General features: G+C 35.7%; 1 protein-coding gene and 1 long non-coding RNA gene across 5 annotated transcripts in view; one reads left to right on the top strand and one right to left on the bottom strand.

Moving 5' to 3' along the window:
- LOC105204985 (lipoyl synthase, mitochondrial) overlaps positions 1-14,318 on the bottom strand; it is a 35,379-nt gene that overhangs the window by 20,616 nt on the left and 445 nt on the right. For all 4 annotated transcript variants that reach the window (XM_026141305.2, XM_026141304.2, XM_039446115.1 and 1 more), the window contains exon 3: positions 13,452-13,763. In XM_026141305.2, coding sequence (XP_025997090.1) covers positions 13,452-13,763 — 312 coding nt within the window. The remainder of the gene's footprint in view (positions 1-13,451; positions 13,764-14,318) is intronic.
- Positions 12,098-12,988, top strand: LOC120356987. The gene is made up of 2 exons (XR_005574193.1): positions 12,098-12,421; positions 12,832-12,988. It is a non-coding gene; the product is annotated as an uncharacterized LOC120356987 (long non-coding RNA).

Here is a 14,318-nt window from a genome sequence, read left to right as displayed (position 1 = left end):
AAATGTAGAAATAAAACGATCACCGAATGGGATAAAATCCTTGAAAATTTGTAGACTCCTTTATTTGATTTTTGATAAATGTTATTTAAAAACTTTATTTCGACAAAACTGCTGCGTTATAACGTATCATCTTAGCGCAATTATTTAATATTTTCGTCAATTCGTGATATCATTATACAAAATAATATTCGTACAAATGTGCCTATTGGGGAATATAAATATCGTAGTATAATATGATATAAAACATTATTTCATATAAATGGAAATGTAATTATGTGTCAAAGAATTTCGCGTTCTTATCAACACATTTTTTATTAAGTATTGTATAACATACATGTATCTCTTCTCTGAAGTTGGCTGTCTTTTGAATCATTGACATCTCGTAAATTTTGACAATTTATTATAATTATTTTTAATATCCTGTAATATTTTTATATGATCATGACTGGTATAATGCATATACTAATGTAGGAAATATTTCTCGAAACATATCCTGAAACGAGTTAGGAAACATTCTTGTAACATGTCCTAACACGTTCGTACAGGATCCAACCGTTACGTAAGCACGTGAACCGCGGAGCTCGGGCCAATAGGGCCGTAGGGCCACCGAACGCGCAGTATATATGCGGGTGCGTGATAACGGTCGACAGCATTCGATTTTTGAGATGTTGGTGTATAACTCTTCCTAGCAATAAACAAGTGTTACATTTCAACTCTGACTTGTCGATATCCTCTACTTCCACATCAACATCCTACAAATTTGGGGGCTCGTCCAGCCGGAATCGACGCAACTAGATTGAAATACTGCGAGCTAAGAAGAAACAGCGAGAAACAGCGAGAAAACAGCGAGAAACAGTGAGAAAATAGCGAGAGACAGCGAGAAACGACGAGAGACAGCGAGAAACAACGAGAGTCGACGAGAAACAGCAAACAAGATGAGTGGCAGAGAACCGAGCGATTTCACCATCGTCGAGTTGAAGGAGAAATTAAAGGATCTTGGTTTAAGCCTAACAGGAAACAAAGCCGAGCTAATCGCCCGATTGATCGAAACGGATCCAACGGGAGCGTGGATGCAAGACGCTCCGGAAGTTGCAGAGACGAACACGACGGGCGCAGCAGCTTTGCCAACCGCCGACAACCACCAAAGAGAGATCGAGTTATACCGGCGGGAAAAAGAGCTTGCTGATCGTGAGTTGGCTCTTGCCAGAGCAGAAATACAATTACTACGAGATATGCAGCGATTAAATGTGTCCGACCGAGAGCAGCGAGTAGAACGGGAAACAGTATCGTCTAAGTTGAACATAACGGCCGTAGCAGATCTACTGGGTCACTTCAACGGAGATACTGGCGACTACAGAAACTGGGAGCAACAATTAACATTGCTGAGGAGGACGTACAGCCTAATGGAGAACTATACCAGAGTCTTAATCAGTATGAGACTCAAAGGAAAGGCTCTAGAGTGGTTCCATTCTGAACCTACTCGCGTAGAGTCCGCCGTCGACGACCTGCTGAGTGAGCTGCGTGAGATGTTCGACCATCGACCGAACAAGATAGAGCTGAGAAAGACGTTCGAGCAAAGAGTATGGCAAAGAAGTGAGACGTTCCACGTTCACGCGAAGACAATCCTCGCTAACCGAGTTCCTATCGACAAGGAAGAGGTACTAGACTACATTATTGACGGCATACCAGTGGTGAGCCTGAGAGATCAGGCGCGCGTCGGAGGATTTACATCGAAAGCATCATTACTGCGAGCTTTCGAAAAAGTGAATCTGAAGGAGAGACTGCCTGCCAGTGTTACGAAAAAGACGGAGCCATCCGGAGGTCGTCGTCAGGATGCAGAGAAAGCGGGCAAGAAGGAGGTCCCGCAGAACGAGAGACGGTGCTTCAACTGCGGCCAGCGGAACCACGTGAGTGCGGACTGCCCAACAAAGGCGGAAGGACCGAAGTGCTTCAGTTGCGGCGGACGCGGGCATCTGGCGAAGTGCGATAAGCAGCAAAAGACGGTGAGCGACACCGACGTTGTTACGAAAAGCGTCCGAAAAAGGTATCTGAAAGAAGTGTCAATTAACAATCGGAAATTAGAAGCACTCATCGACACCGGAAGCGATATCTGTATAATGCGCGCGGATCAATATATTAGAATAGGCGCTCCGAAATTAGAGAAAAGTGAAATTCAATTTTGCGGTGTAGGCTCCAGAAATAACGTAACTTTAGGCGAATTTAATACAGTTATAACTATTGACGATAAGAACTATCCGATGCTTATCCGTGTCGTTTCGGATACGCTCATGAAACACAGCCTGCTCATCGGTGCAGATTTTTTAAAGACTGTAAAAACTACGATAAATGCGGAAAAAATCACTATCGATGCACTGGAATCCAATTCAAAAAATAAAGAATTCAGCGAGATATCTAAGATAGATTTAGATCTCGACGAAGCAAACAGTATAGACGTAACGCATATATCGAATACGGAATGTAGAGACACGGTTAAAATTTTAATTGACGAGTATGAGCCAAAGAAAACGCGAGAAGTCGGATTAAAGATGACGATATTATTAAAAGACGATGAGCCTGTGTATCAAAGAGCAAGACGATTGTCGCCGTTAGAAAAAGAGCAAGTAAACGCGCAAATAGACGAGTGGATACGCGAGGGCATTGTGCAACCATCTTTGTCGGAATACGCGAGTCCTGTCGTATTAGCAAAAAAGAAAGACGGTTCAATCAGATTGTGCGTGGACTACCGGCAATTAAACAAAAAGATAGTTAAAGATCGGTACCCTTTACCGCTCGCGGAGGATCAATTTGACTCATTGCAAGGCGCGAATTATTTTACTACGCTCGATTTAGAGAACGGGTTTTTTCACATTCCGATGGACGAACAAAGCCGGAAATTCACAGCCTTTATCGTGCCAGATGGGCATTTCGAATTCTTACGAGTTCCTTTCGGTTTGTGCAATTCTCCAGCCATCTTTCAGAGATTCATTAATATAATTTTTCGAGATTTAATACAAGCCAAAACAGTATTAACTTACATGGACGATTTAATTATACCGTCCGTTGATCTTAAAACAGGAGTGGAGAATCTCCGAATAGTATTAAAAGTCGCGAGTGAAGCCGGATTAAAGATCAATTGGAAAAAGTGCCAATTCTTGCAACAGCGAGTAGAATACCTCGGTCACGTGATAGAAAACGGTTGCGTGAGACCATCGGAGCGCAAAACGGAGGCAGTAAGAAAATTTCCCGAGCCCAGTTCGACGAAACAGGTTCAAAGCTTTTTGGGCGGGTATTTCAGAAAGTTCATTCCTCAATACTCAACTATTGCGCGCCCGTTAACGAATCTATTAAGAGCGGATTCGAAATTTGAGTTTGGCGAAAGAGAGAGAGAGTCATTTGAGCGATTGAAGGAAATCCTTTGTAATGGTACGATTTTAAATTTATATATAACGGGCGCGGAAACCGAGTTGCATACTGACGCGTCGACACACGGATACGGTGCAATTCTTTTACAAAAGAATAAGAGCGATAACGCGATGCATCCGGTCTATTATTGTAGTGGTAAAACCACGCCGGCGGAAGAAAAATACACGAGCTACGAGCTAGAAGTATTAGCTATCATTAAAGCACTCAAAAAATTCCGAGTCTATTTGTTAGGAATACCGTTTAAAATCATTACCGACTGTCGTGCGTTCGCGGCTACAATGAACAAAAAAGATTTATGCGTGCGCGTAGCCCGATGGGCTTTACTGCTAGAAGAATACAATTATACGATAGAGCATCGGCCGGGTAACAATATGGCACACGTCGATGCCTTGAGTCGCAACCCGTTACCGCAATGTATGCTAATAGAAGCTCATAAAGACGGTTTACTAGCGCGATTAGAGAAAGCTCAACAAAACGACGCTGACATTAAAAGAATTTTTGATATCGCTAAAACACAAAAAATTGACGGGTATGTCATAAGAGGTAGTATACTTTTTAAAGAAGTAGACGATGAATTACGAATTGTTGTACCTGCCGCGTTGAGGTCTCAAATTATCCGACGGGCACATGAGAGGGGACATTTTTCAGTTGCAAAAACGGAGGCATTGTTAAATAAAGAATACTGGATTCCACACGTCAAAAGTAAAATTCAAGAGATTATTAAAAATTGCATCCCGTGTATATTAGCCGATAAAAAGCAGAGTAAACAAGAAGGATTTTTAAATCCGATCGCGAAGGGAGAGGTACCACTCGATACCTATCATATTGACCATCTTGGACCGCTTCCCTCTACAAAAAAAAGCTACAACTACATATTTCTTATTGTCGATGCATTTTCTAAATTCGTATGGTTGTACGCGACTAAGACTACCAATACAGTAGAAGTTTTAAATATTTTAAAGAAACAGTCAGTAGTTTTTGGAAACCCCCGCCGAATAATTTCAGACCGAGGCACAGCCTTTACGTCGAACGATTTTCGAAATTACTGTAAGGAGGAAAATATCGAGCATGTGCTTATAACAACCGGAATACCTAGAGCTAACGGTCAAGCGGAACGAATAAACCGTACATTAATTCCCCTGTTAACTAAGCTCGCGGATCCGAAGCGAGAAGAGTGGTATAAGCATTTAGGTTTAGCACAGCAATGTCTTAATACAACATTACACAGAAGTTTAGGTGCATCTCCATTCAATGTTTTATTTGGAACTCATGCGCGTCTCCGGGATGCTTGTGAAATGCGCGAGTTGTTAGAACGGGAATGGATCTCCGAATTTCAAGAAGATCGCGATGAGATTAGAGATCGCGCTAAAGAAAACATTGCGAGAATTCAAAAAGAAAACAAACACGGATTCGATAAAAAGCGAAAAAAAGCGACGAGTTACAGCGAAAACGATCTAGTAGCGATTAGACGTACGCAGCAAGGCCCAGGACTGAAATTAGCTAATAAGTATCTAGGCCCTTATAAAATCATTAAGATACTACGCAATAATAGATACGTAGCCAGGAAGGTGGGCGACCATGAAGGCCCATCGGAGACATCCACTGCCGCCGATTATATTAAACCGTGGGCGAGCATAATAGATAAGTCTGAAGAAATGAGCGATTTAGATCTAGAAAATAATGCGGACTAACGGATATTCGGGGCGGATATCAAAGCAGAATGGCCGAGTGTAGGAAATATTTCTCGAAACATATCCTGACACGAGTTAGGAAACATTCTTGTAACATGTCCTAACACGTTCGTACAGGATCCAACCGTTACGTAAGCACGTGAACCGCGGAGCTGTGCGCCCAGCGCGCCCCTCCCGCCCAGCTCGGGCCAATAGGGCCGTAGGGCCACCGAACGCGCAGTATATATGCGGGTGCATGATAACGGTCGACAGCATTCGATTTTTGAGACGTTGGTGTATAACTCTTCCTAGCAATAAACAAGTGTTACATTTCAACTCTGACTCGTCGATATCCTCTACTTCCACATCAACATCCTACACTAATTTATATTCAAATATGATTCAATTAATAAAGCATTTCAATATCATCATAATTACTTCAATGTAATAACAAGTTTATAAAAGTGCAAGAGTACCCACTGTCATTGTACTGTCACTGAGCGCGCAATCTTTAGACTACATCAGTGCTCGCAACGATCTGCACATTTCGGGTCGATTCCTGAAGTGACGCCAACTGCTTTCCCCACTACTGCTCGGCAGAGCGCCTGCCGCGTATTCGCGAGTTGGACTTTTGAGCGGCCAGCGGTAGTGGGGAAGCAGTAGGCGTCGCTTCAGGAATTGACCCAAAATGTGCAGATCGTTGCGAGCACTGGACCACATGATTCGCCTACTGTAAATACTTCTCATTTGAAAAGTATTATAGCCTCGATATTTTCGTATTAGGATTTTTGCCTTATTTTTATGTAAAGAATCTCGTAGCGTATTCAGTGTTAGGTATTTTTGAAACACCCTGTATATTATAGCAAAATTGCAATTTTTTTACACTTAACTTTATTATTAAACATAAAGTATGAACAACAACATTAAAATCACAATTTTAAATAAAAATTGAGTTATCAAGTTCTAAATATATATTATGTATTTCGAAGCATTAAAATAATAATAAATTATAAAATTAATGCGATATTATCAGCTAATCATTTAAGAGGTTTTTCTGGTTGAGAGGGTAAAAAAAATCGATTGTGTACGTACGCAGAAGTAGAAGTTCTACTTTATGATCTTTAAATAGCCGATTAACGATTGGTAAAAAAGAAAACATTTGAAGATGTGTAGTAAAGTAATTTAAAACTTTAAGGCTCCTGAGTACTCGCCGCGGCCATATTGAAGTCGTGACATCAGAAGCGAAAAATTGCGTAAAATGACACGTAATTTTGTCCGACATGCCATTTGTAAATAAAGCCAATTTGGATAAAACAGACTAATCATATATGGCTTTAAAACACTTCTAAATATCGGTCACGATTATCCTTTTTTCGTCTAGCAGTCAGTAAATAGTCGTAAAAAGCATGTAAAGTAACACCTATTCAGACAGGAAAACACAGATAGCTATTGAAAGGAGTGAAAAATGTACTTTTATATATAAAATTAAAAGAAACTTTACTCGTGGTCCGTTTTTACGAATTTGGTAAATACGAGACAAGTCATATTTTCACATTGAAACACATAATAAGAAAATGACATGCACAACATCTCATCGTCAATCTGTCACGTTTCACGTGCATTAGTTCTAATTTTGTTCGCGACGGAATATCGCTACCGTCAACGCGAAGTTCTCGGCTGAGGAGTCAGAAGCCTTAAAGCTGATTTTCTCAAAACTATGTTTTTAAAATCACGGAAAACTCCTGGAAAACGGTTTGATCGATTAATTTGCAATTATTAATGATACCTTTTGGCAGTTCGTGAACCATAATTTGTTTATATTTATCAATTATTTAGCTTTTTTTAAAGTGCAAAAAATGTTTAAAATAAAAACATAATTTTCTCTCTCTCTCTCTCTCTCTCTCTCGTTGCTATTTTGTTAAATTTAAAAACTTTATCCCAAATGATGGTTCAGTAATTGTGCATATCAATGTACGAGGTGTGTTCAAAAAGTATCTCGAATTTTGTGTTTTTTCAAAAATTATTTATTCATGAATATCTATTTTGTCCCCTTCAAAGTAATCCCCATGAGATATTATACACTTGTGCCAACGGTTTTTCCAATCTTCGAAGCACTTCAAAAAATCATTTTTTTTTATCTTGTTCAGCTCCTCCTTCGATGCCGTCTTTATCTCGTCAAGCGTAGCGTAACGTCGTCCTTTCATGGGCCTCTTCAGTTTAGGGAACAAGAAAAAGTCACAGGGGGCCAGATCTGGGGAATACGGTGGCTGCAGCATCATTAGTGTGTTGTTTTTGGCCAAAAAGTCGCGCACAAGCAACGATGTGTGAGCAGGGGCGTTTGGTACGAATTTCGCGGCGACCCGTCTCATGCCCAAATCATTGATAAAAATCGAATGGCACGAGCCAATCGATATGTTTAGGTCCTCAGCAACTTCTCTAACGGTGATTCGACGATTGGCCAATACCATTTTCTCCACTTCATTAATTTTTTCGTCTGTTGTTGAAGTGCTCGGGCGTCCGGCACGCTCTTCGTCGTTCACATCTTCTCGGCCTTCTGAGAACATTTTGTACCACCGATAAACGTTGCTTCGGTCCAAGGTAGCTTCTCCGTATGCCACAGTCAACATTCGGAATGCATCCGCGCACTTAATTTCGTTTTTCACACAAAATTTGATACAGGTTCTTTGATCCATTTTTTTGAATAGGTAAAAATCGAAGACGATCCAAAACACGTGCAAGCAAAGCAGCTGTCAACAATTAAGTGAACATTCAAAATGGCCGAGCTTGTCGGCATAAGTGAGAGACATGAGTACCAACATAACGCCACAAAAAGATCGAAATTCGAATATACGTAACCCGCGAAAATTCAAAATTCGCGATACTTTTTGAACACACCTCGTAGAATGCTGATAAAAAGGAATTATAGGGTCGCTATGAGTAATTGTGACAATAGGGTGATTGTGACATTGCAATTTTTTTGAATGAAAAACAAACTTTTGATTATTTTTTAACACAACAAATAATTAATTTCTTTATGTAAAAAAAGCTAACTTTATGAATTTATATTAACAATGTATGGTAAAACTTCAGAAATGTTATACCACTCTTGACAACCTTTACCTTTATATATGTTATAGAGGCACGGATACTGAACAACTTTTTCTTATAAATTAATCAGCGGTTTTGTACAGTTTTCGAGATATACTTAGAGAAAGAAAAAACAATTTTTCTTAAATATTTCAGAAAATATTCATATTACAAAAAAGGGTCAAACAAAAAATGAAGCTCGTGATAAGTTCTACAAAAAAGATCATATACATATTTTACCCAACTTCAATACTTTAGTCGTTATAGTAGAAAAAGCTGTTGTAAAATAAGTATATACACACTTGTAGTAAATGACCACACAAAGCAAGGTCTACCCCACCCTCCTCTGCCTTGGGAGCGAAACAAGTCGCACGCACGCACACGGGGGGAGGGGGAGGTGCAAGGGGGTGGGCCCACTTCCTCCCGCATCCGCCCCGTCGTTAGTGGACCGACTTGTGAGATGAGGTGGGTGAAGGAGAGGGTGGGCCGTCAGGTGTGTGTGTGTGTGCGTGCGTGCGTGAGTACATAATATGTAGTTATTATACGCGCATGGACCCTACTTGGACATATTTATCCATTTATATGCTTGATTTCGCACAATTACGAGCATGCGCTATTTAAAAGTATGATTACGCATATACCGTTGCGATTACGAAAATTATGCTTTATCGTAAATAATTTCAAAAGTTTTATTTTTTATTTGACACATTTTTGTATAAAATGAATATTTTCTGAATTAAGAAAAATTTTTTTTCTTTCTCTGAGTATATCTCGAAAACTGTACGAGACCGCCAATTAATTTATAAAGAAAAGTTGTTCAGTATCTATACCTCTATAACATATATAACATATATAAAGGTCAAAGTCGTCAAAGATAATATAGCTTTTCCGAAGTTTTATTCAATATATAAAATATTTTTTTAAAAGCAAAGTTTTTAAAAACTTAGATTAAAATTAGGTTATGAAAGTCTGTATGCTTATATGTTTAAAGTTCGTTTTTCGATAATAATTTCATTATTATTCATTAATTTTTTCTCATATTTATAAATCACAATGATTAATTAATAATAATTTTCAATAAAAATTATGTCAATACTTCTTTTCAAAATTTTAAATGAGAATCACAAATACTTTATAGTAAATTTGCTGTGCGGATTAAATGTGACACCTAAAAGAATTCTAATCTGCGTGTTTGATATACTGCGCTGATGAATTCACCTATAATCTTTCCTATGTAGTCAATAGAAGCAGCTTTGTAAGTAATAAAAAAAATAGACAAAAATCAGATAAATTTAAGAGGATACTAAACTAACGGGAATTATCGACACACACATCAGTTTTTTTATTCTTCGAATTGGCTCAGCAGATCACAAGATCCTTTTGTAAAATAAAAATACGCACAAAAAAAGGGTGATACGATTTTACGAGATTTTACGAAAAAATAAAAAAAAAAGTTCAAAAATTTATTTATTTTCGGCTCGTGAATCTGTCAATCAAAATTAACTTTTGTTATTTACTGACGTTCTGTAACTCGTATGTATGAAATGAGATCATTCCACCGCGCAGAAAACTTTAACAAACAACACTGACTGTGTACCATTCCAATCAAAAGTCTAACAAAAAAGTTTAGTCCCTAAATGGACCGCGAGTAAATTTCGCTTAGCGCACGTAAACGATGGCAAGCAGAGTAAATGTATGCAATAGTAGTTGATGGGTTTTTTCGTAGATGGCGCTACAATCAAGAAACAAAGACAGATGTGTGTTGGATACAGAGCGTTAGCTTGTTAGTGCTCCTTCTTACCCCGCGCGCGAATCTGCCGTACTGACGTATTAAGAAAGTTCAACTGTAGGTTAGCATCCTCTTAATCTAAAAGGTTGGTTTATGCAGGCCGTAACCGCTAACTTATGTCGGAATCTGTAAGAAATTGACCAATCATAGTCGATTATTTTTTTATACATCGATTATGATCAATTTCTTACAGATTTCGGCATAGGTTAACGGTTACGGTCTGCATAAACCAACCTTAACTCCACGCATGGATATGACGTATTCTATGTGATTTTTTTTTACACTGCTGTAACTTTTTTATAATATAATTTATAAAGATTAGGATTGAGATTAAAAAAACTATCCATAGATATAATAAGCCTGCAGGCATTTGTTTCATTATTCTCAATGAAAGAATGCACGAAAGTTTAAAGAGTACCCAATATCCTTGTGTTACTCTTTTAAATTTTTGACGTTCTGGACCCTTCTATTTGTTATTAAATATATATTTACTAAGTTCCAAATAGTAGAAAAGTATATAAAATTGTAGAATTAAAAAAAATTACGTTCTTGACAGATACATTATCGAACCATAGGCTTTTAAGAAAAAGAAAGATGGTCAGGAAAATGCCACCAACTACGATTCTTCATAAATATGTTGGACGCTGTTTGTCAGCCATCTTAAGACTCCTGACTCCTCAGCCGAGAACTCCGCGTTGACGATAGCGACATTTCGCGGACAAAATTAGAACTAATACACGTGAAACATGACAGATTGACGATGAAATGTTATCGTGCATGTCATTTTGTTATTATGTGTTTTATTGTGAAAATATGACTTGTCTCGTATTTACCAAATTCGTAAAAATGGACCGCGAGTAAAGTTTCTTTAAATTTTATACATAAAAGTACATTTTTCACTCCTTTCAATAGCTATCCGTGTGTTTTCCTGTCTGAATAGACGTCTGAATAAACGAAACGTCATTTTACATGCTTTTTACGACTATTTACTGACTGCTAGGCGAAAAAAGGATAGTCGTGACCGATATTTAGAAGTGTTTTAAAGCCGTCTGATTAGTCTGTTTTATCCAAATTGGCATTATTTAGAAATGGCACGTCGGACAAAATTACGTGCCCATGTGTTTTCCTGTTTCAATAGCTTCACTTTACATGCTTTTTACAATTATTTACTGACTGTTAGGCGGAAAAAGGATAGTCGTGACCGATATTTAGAAGTGTTTTAAAGTCATCTGCTTAGTCTGTTTTATCGAAATTGGCTTTATTTACAAATAGCATGTCGGACAAAATTACGTGTCATTTCACGCAATTTCTCGTTTCTAACATCACAACTTCAATATGGCCGCGGCGAGTACTCAGGAGCCTTAAGTTAAATTAAAAATTAATTTTGAATAATATATTAAATTAAAATGTCATAGTTAAATTATATTATTTTAAATAACAAACAATTACAGTAAATAATCAAATAAATGTTATGTTCTAGAACCATCTAAATCTAGAACCATAAAAACATTTATAAAATGTTTATGATAAATGTTTATAATATATTAAAATAAGTATTATAAATATTTAGTAAATATTTTAGAAATATATTATGCTATCTGGGTACGTATTCATAATTATGTACTAGGATAGTTTTGTGACATGATACTGTAGGATTAGGTCACAAGCTGCATTCCGATGTATACTGCCAGTACTGAAAATCTATAGTTCAAGTTACGTATACTATAAATTTTCAGTAGTGGCAGTAATTTTCGAAACGCAGCCATAGTAATATACAAGTAAAAAAGAAAAAAGAAAATAAAAAAGAGTAGTCAATAAAAAGTAGAAACCAAAAATATCTAAAGAAATTCAATTAATATGTAATTGTGTTTAATATAAAATAAATACGTACTTTTGATTTTAAAAATACATACTTTTGAGAACATTATTATTCCTTAATATATCGTTCTTATATCGTTCCTTAATAAAACATTGATTACTATCATTTTTAATATATCAATGGTACAATTTTCCCACAATGATCTCATATTATAAGATAATTGTGACAAATTATTTAGGTTACTTTTTTCCATATTTTTTAATTAAAATTAATTACTTTCTCCAATTTATTTATATTTAAAATGTTTTGTACAACATGCTCAAAATAGAAAATTCAAAATTAATTTGGTAACTACAAAGTTATAGAATGCTAAATTTGAACTTTAAATTTTTTTGTCACAATTATCATAGTGACTCTATTAAAATATTTTCATTACAGAACCGTCAAGAATTTCCGTGATTTATATATTTTTTTCAACATGTCAAATTCAATGGACCAGGAAAAAAGGATGGAGAGGAGAAATGTTATTTTAACTCTGCAACTTATAAGACAAAATTTCGTATTAAAATAAACAAAGTTTTATCTTAATCAGTTTGTTCAAAACCCACTTTTAAAAAAACAATCAATTTTTAGGTATGATACTATGTCTTTAAGTTGAAAGATCTCTTATAGCGAATTCGGTTGGACTGCACTAGTGCGCACTGGTACATGTTAAAGCTGCTGTACACTGATCTAATCTCTTTTACAAATAAAATATAAGTATCTTGAATGATAAAATAGATATTTTACCAAGTAGCATAATGAAATATCGATTGAGTATTACACAATTTAATCTGTTTAATGTATTTATATTAATACATACATTTAATATATTTATATTAATACATATCGTTCGTCGATTAGTGTACAGCGGTTTTAATGTGCACCAGTGCGCACTAGTGCGTCCAACCAAATTCGCTATTAAACTTTAACAGTTACACAATATAAATTATCAGTCTTTAATAGTATATATTAAAACACAGATTATTGTGAATAATTTTTAGAAAGCACTGGATTGAAACTGCATATAAATTCAATTGGAACAACATACAAATATTAGATGAGAAATTTATAAGAAGAAGACTAACATCTGAAATGATTTAAATATATAAATGTATATATAATAGATGATAAATACAGATATATAATAAAAACACTAAATTTATTTACATAATTTTTATGTAATTTTGTAGTATTTACGCGCGCAATTCACTGAATATCATAAATTTGAATATCATTTCTGAAGTACTGTAAATTTATTAATAAAGTTTAAATTTATTATATTCAGAAGACAGTCAGCAATATTTCAGAAAGATTTTAGTCATTTCAGTACTACTAACTTGTTTAGTAATATTTCAGAAGATTTTTTGGAAATTTTGTCAATAACTTTTTAGCACTTGTTTACAAGATTTTAAAGGTAAAAATCAGACTTTTGTTATTTCAGAGCTATTTCAGAAATATTACAGACATTTTGCAACTTTTGTAAAATGTTTCATTTTTCAACTGAAATATTTCTGAGATAAATTTTTCTAAAAATTTTTGTTGCTATATAGAATCTCATAAGTGATCTCAACTACCAGTAACATTATTTTTGAATATTTAGTTTCTAGGTTATCATACAAACCATAATAGTAGCTGTTGCTGTACCATGACTACCTCCGCCCCAGCATTCCCCGATGTTAGGACATCTGGCTTCTTCACAGACAGTGCTCAGTCGTAATTGCCTTAGCTGTGCTTTTATTTTATTATAATTCTTGCCTATAGGTATCTCTGTTTTCAGCCATGGCGGTAGTCTTAGTCGCCCTGACTCGCCTACCTCCAACTTTAATTTGCCATTATACTCTTTAATGTCGTTCTTAAGGAAATCTTCAAATTGTGGACCATCTGCTAGCTTCTCGGAGAATTCTTTATTATTCTTTGCCAAGGCATCTGCACACTATAACGTGACATTCTGTACTATTTTAAATGCTAATTATTATTTGCATAATTTAACAATAAATTTATTATAACAAATAATAAGTTTTTTGGAATTAAAAAGAATAGTAGATATGTGCAAGCATAAAAAAATAATTAAATTGATTAGCAATTTAATTTCATGATATTACATTCAAAATTCTTAAAAATATATTTGTTTAAAGTCCAGAAAAATAATTCGGCAGTTTGAGGAATCTTGTAAATGTAAATTCACCTAGAAAAATGTTGAGCACTAAGAACTACTTTCAATCGGTATTGTCGTTTTACATTAGTTTAATTTGTTAATAAGTGTATTTACTTTCTGATTATATTAGGATTATTTGTATTGAATAAATAAGAATTGATTCCTAGGTAATGTCATTTAACATTTTCCAGAATTGGAACAAATCCAAGCAGAACAAGTATCATCATAGCATCAAAGTATCTTCTGATTTGATTATATTAAAAATCACTTTATTTAATTACAATTTATTTTAATGTTGATGTTATCGTAACTTCTTTTATTTGGAAATAATTG

The sequence above is a fragment of the Solenopsis invicta genome, chromosome 2 (genome assembly GCF_016802725.1).
Source record: "Solenopsis invicta isolate M01_SB chromosome 2, UNIL_Sinv_3.0, whole genome shotgun sequence".
Classification (NCBI taxonomy): domain Eukaryota; kingdom Metazoa; phylum Arthropoda; class Insecta; order Hymenoptera; family Formicidae; genus Solenopsis; species Solenopsis invicta.
The sequence above is the reverse complement of the archived record's forward strand: the minus strand, read 5'-3'. Positions and strand labels throughout refer to the sequence as shown.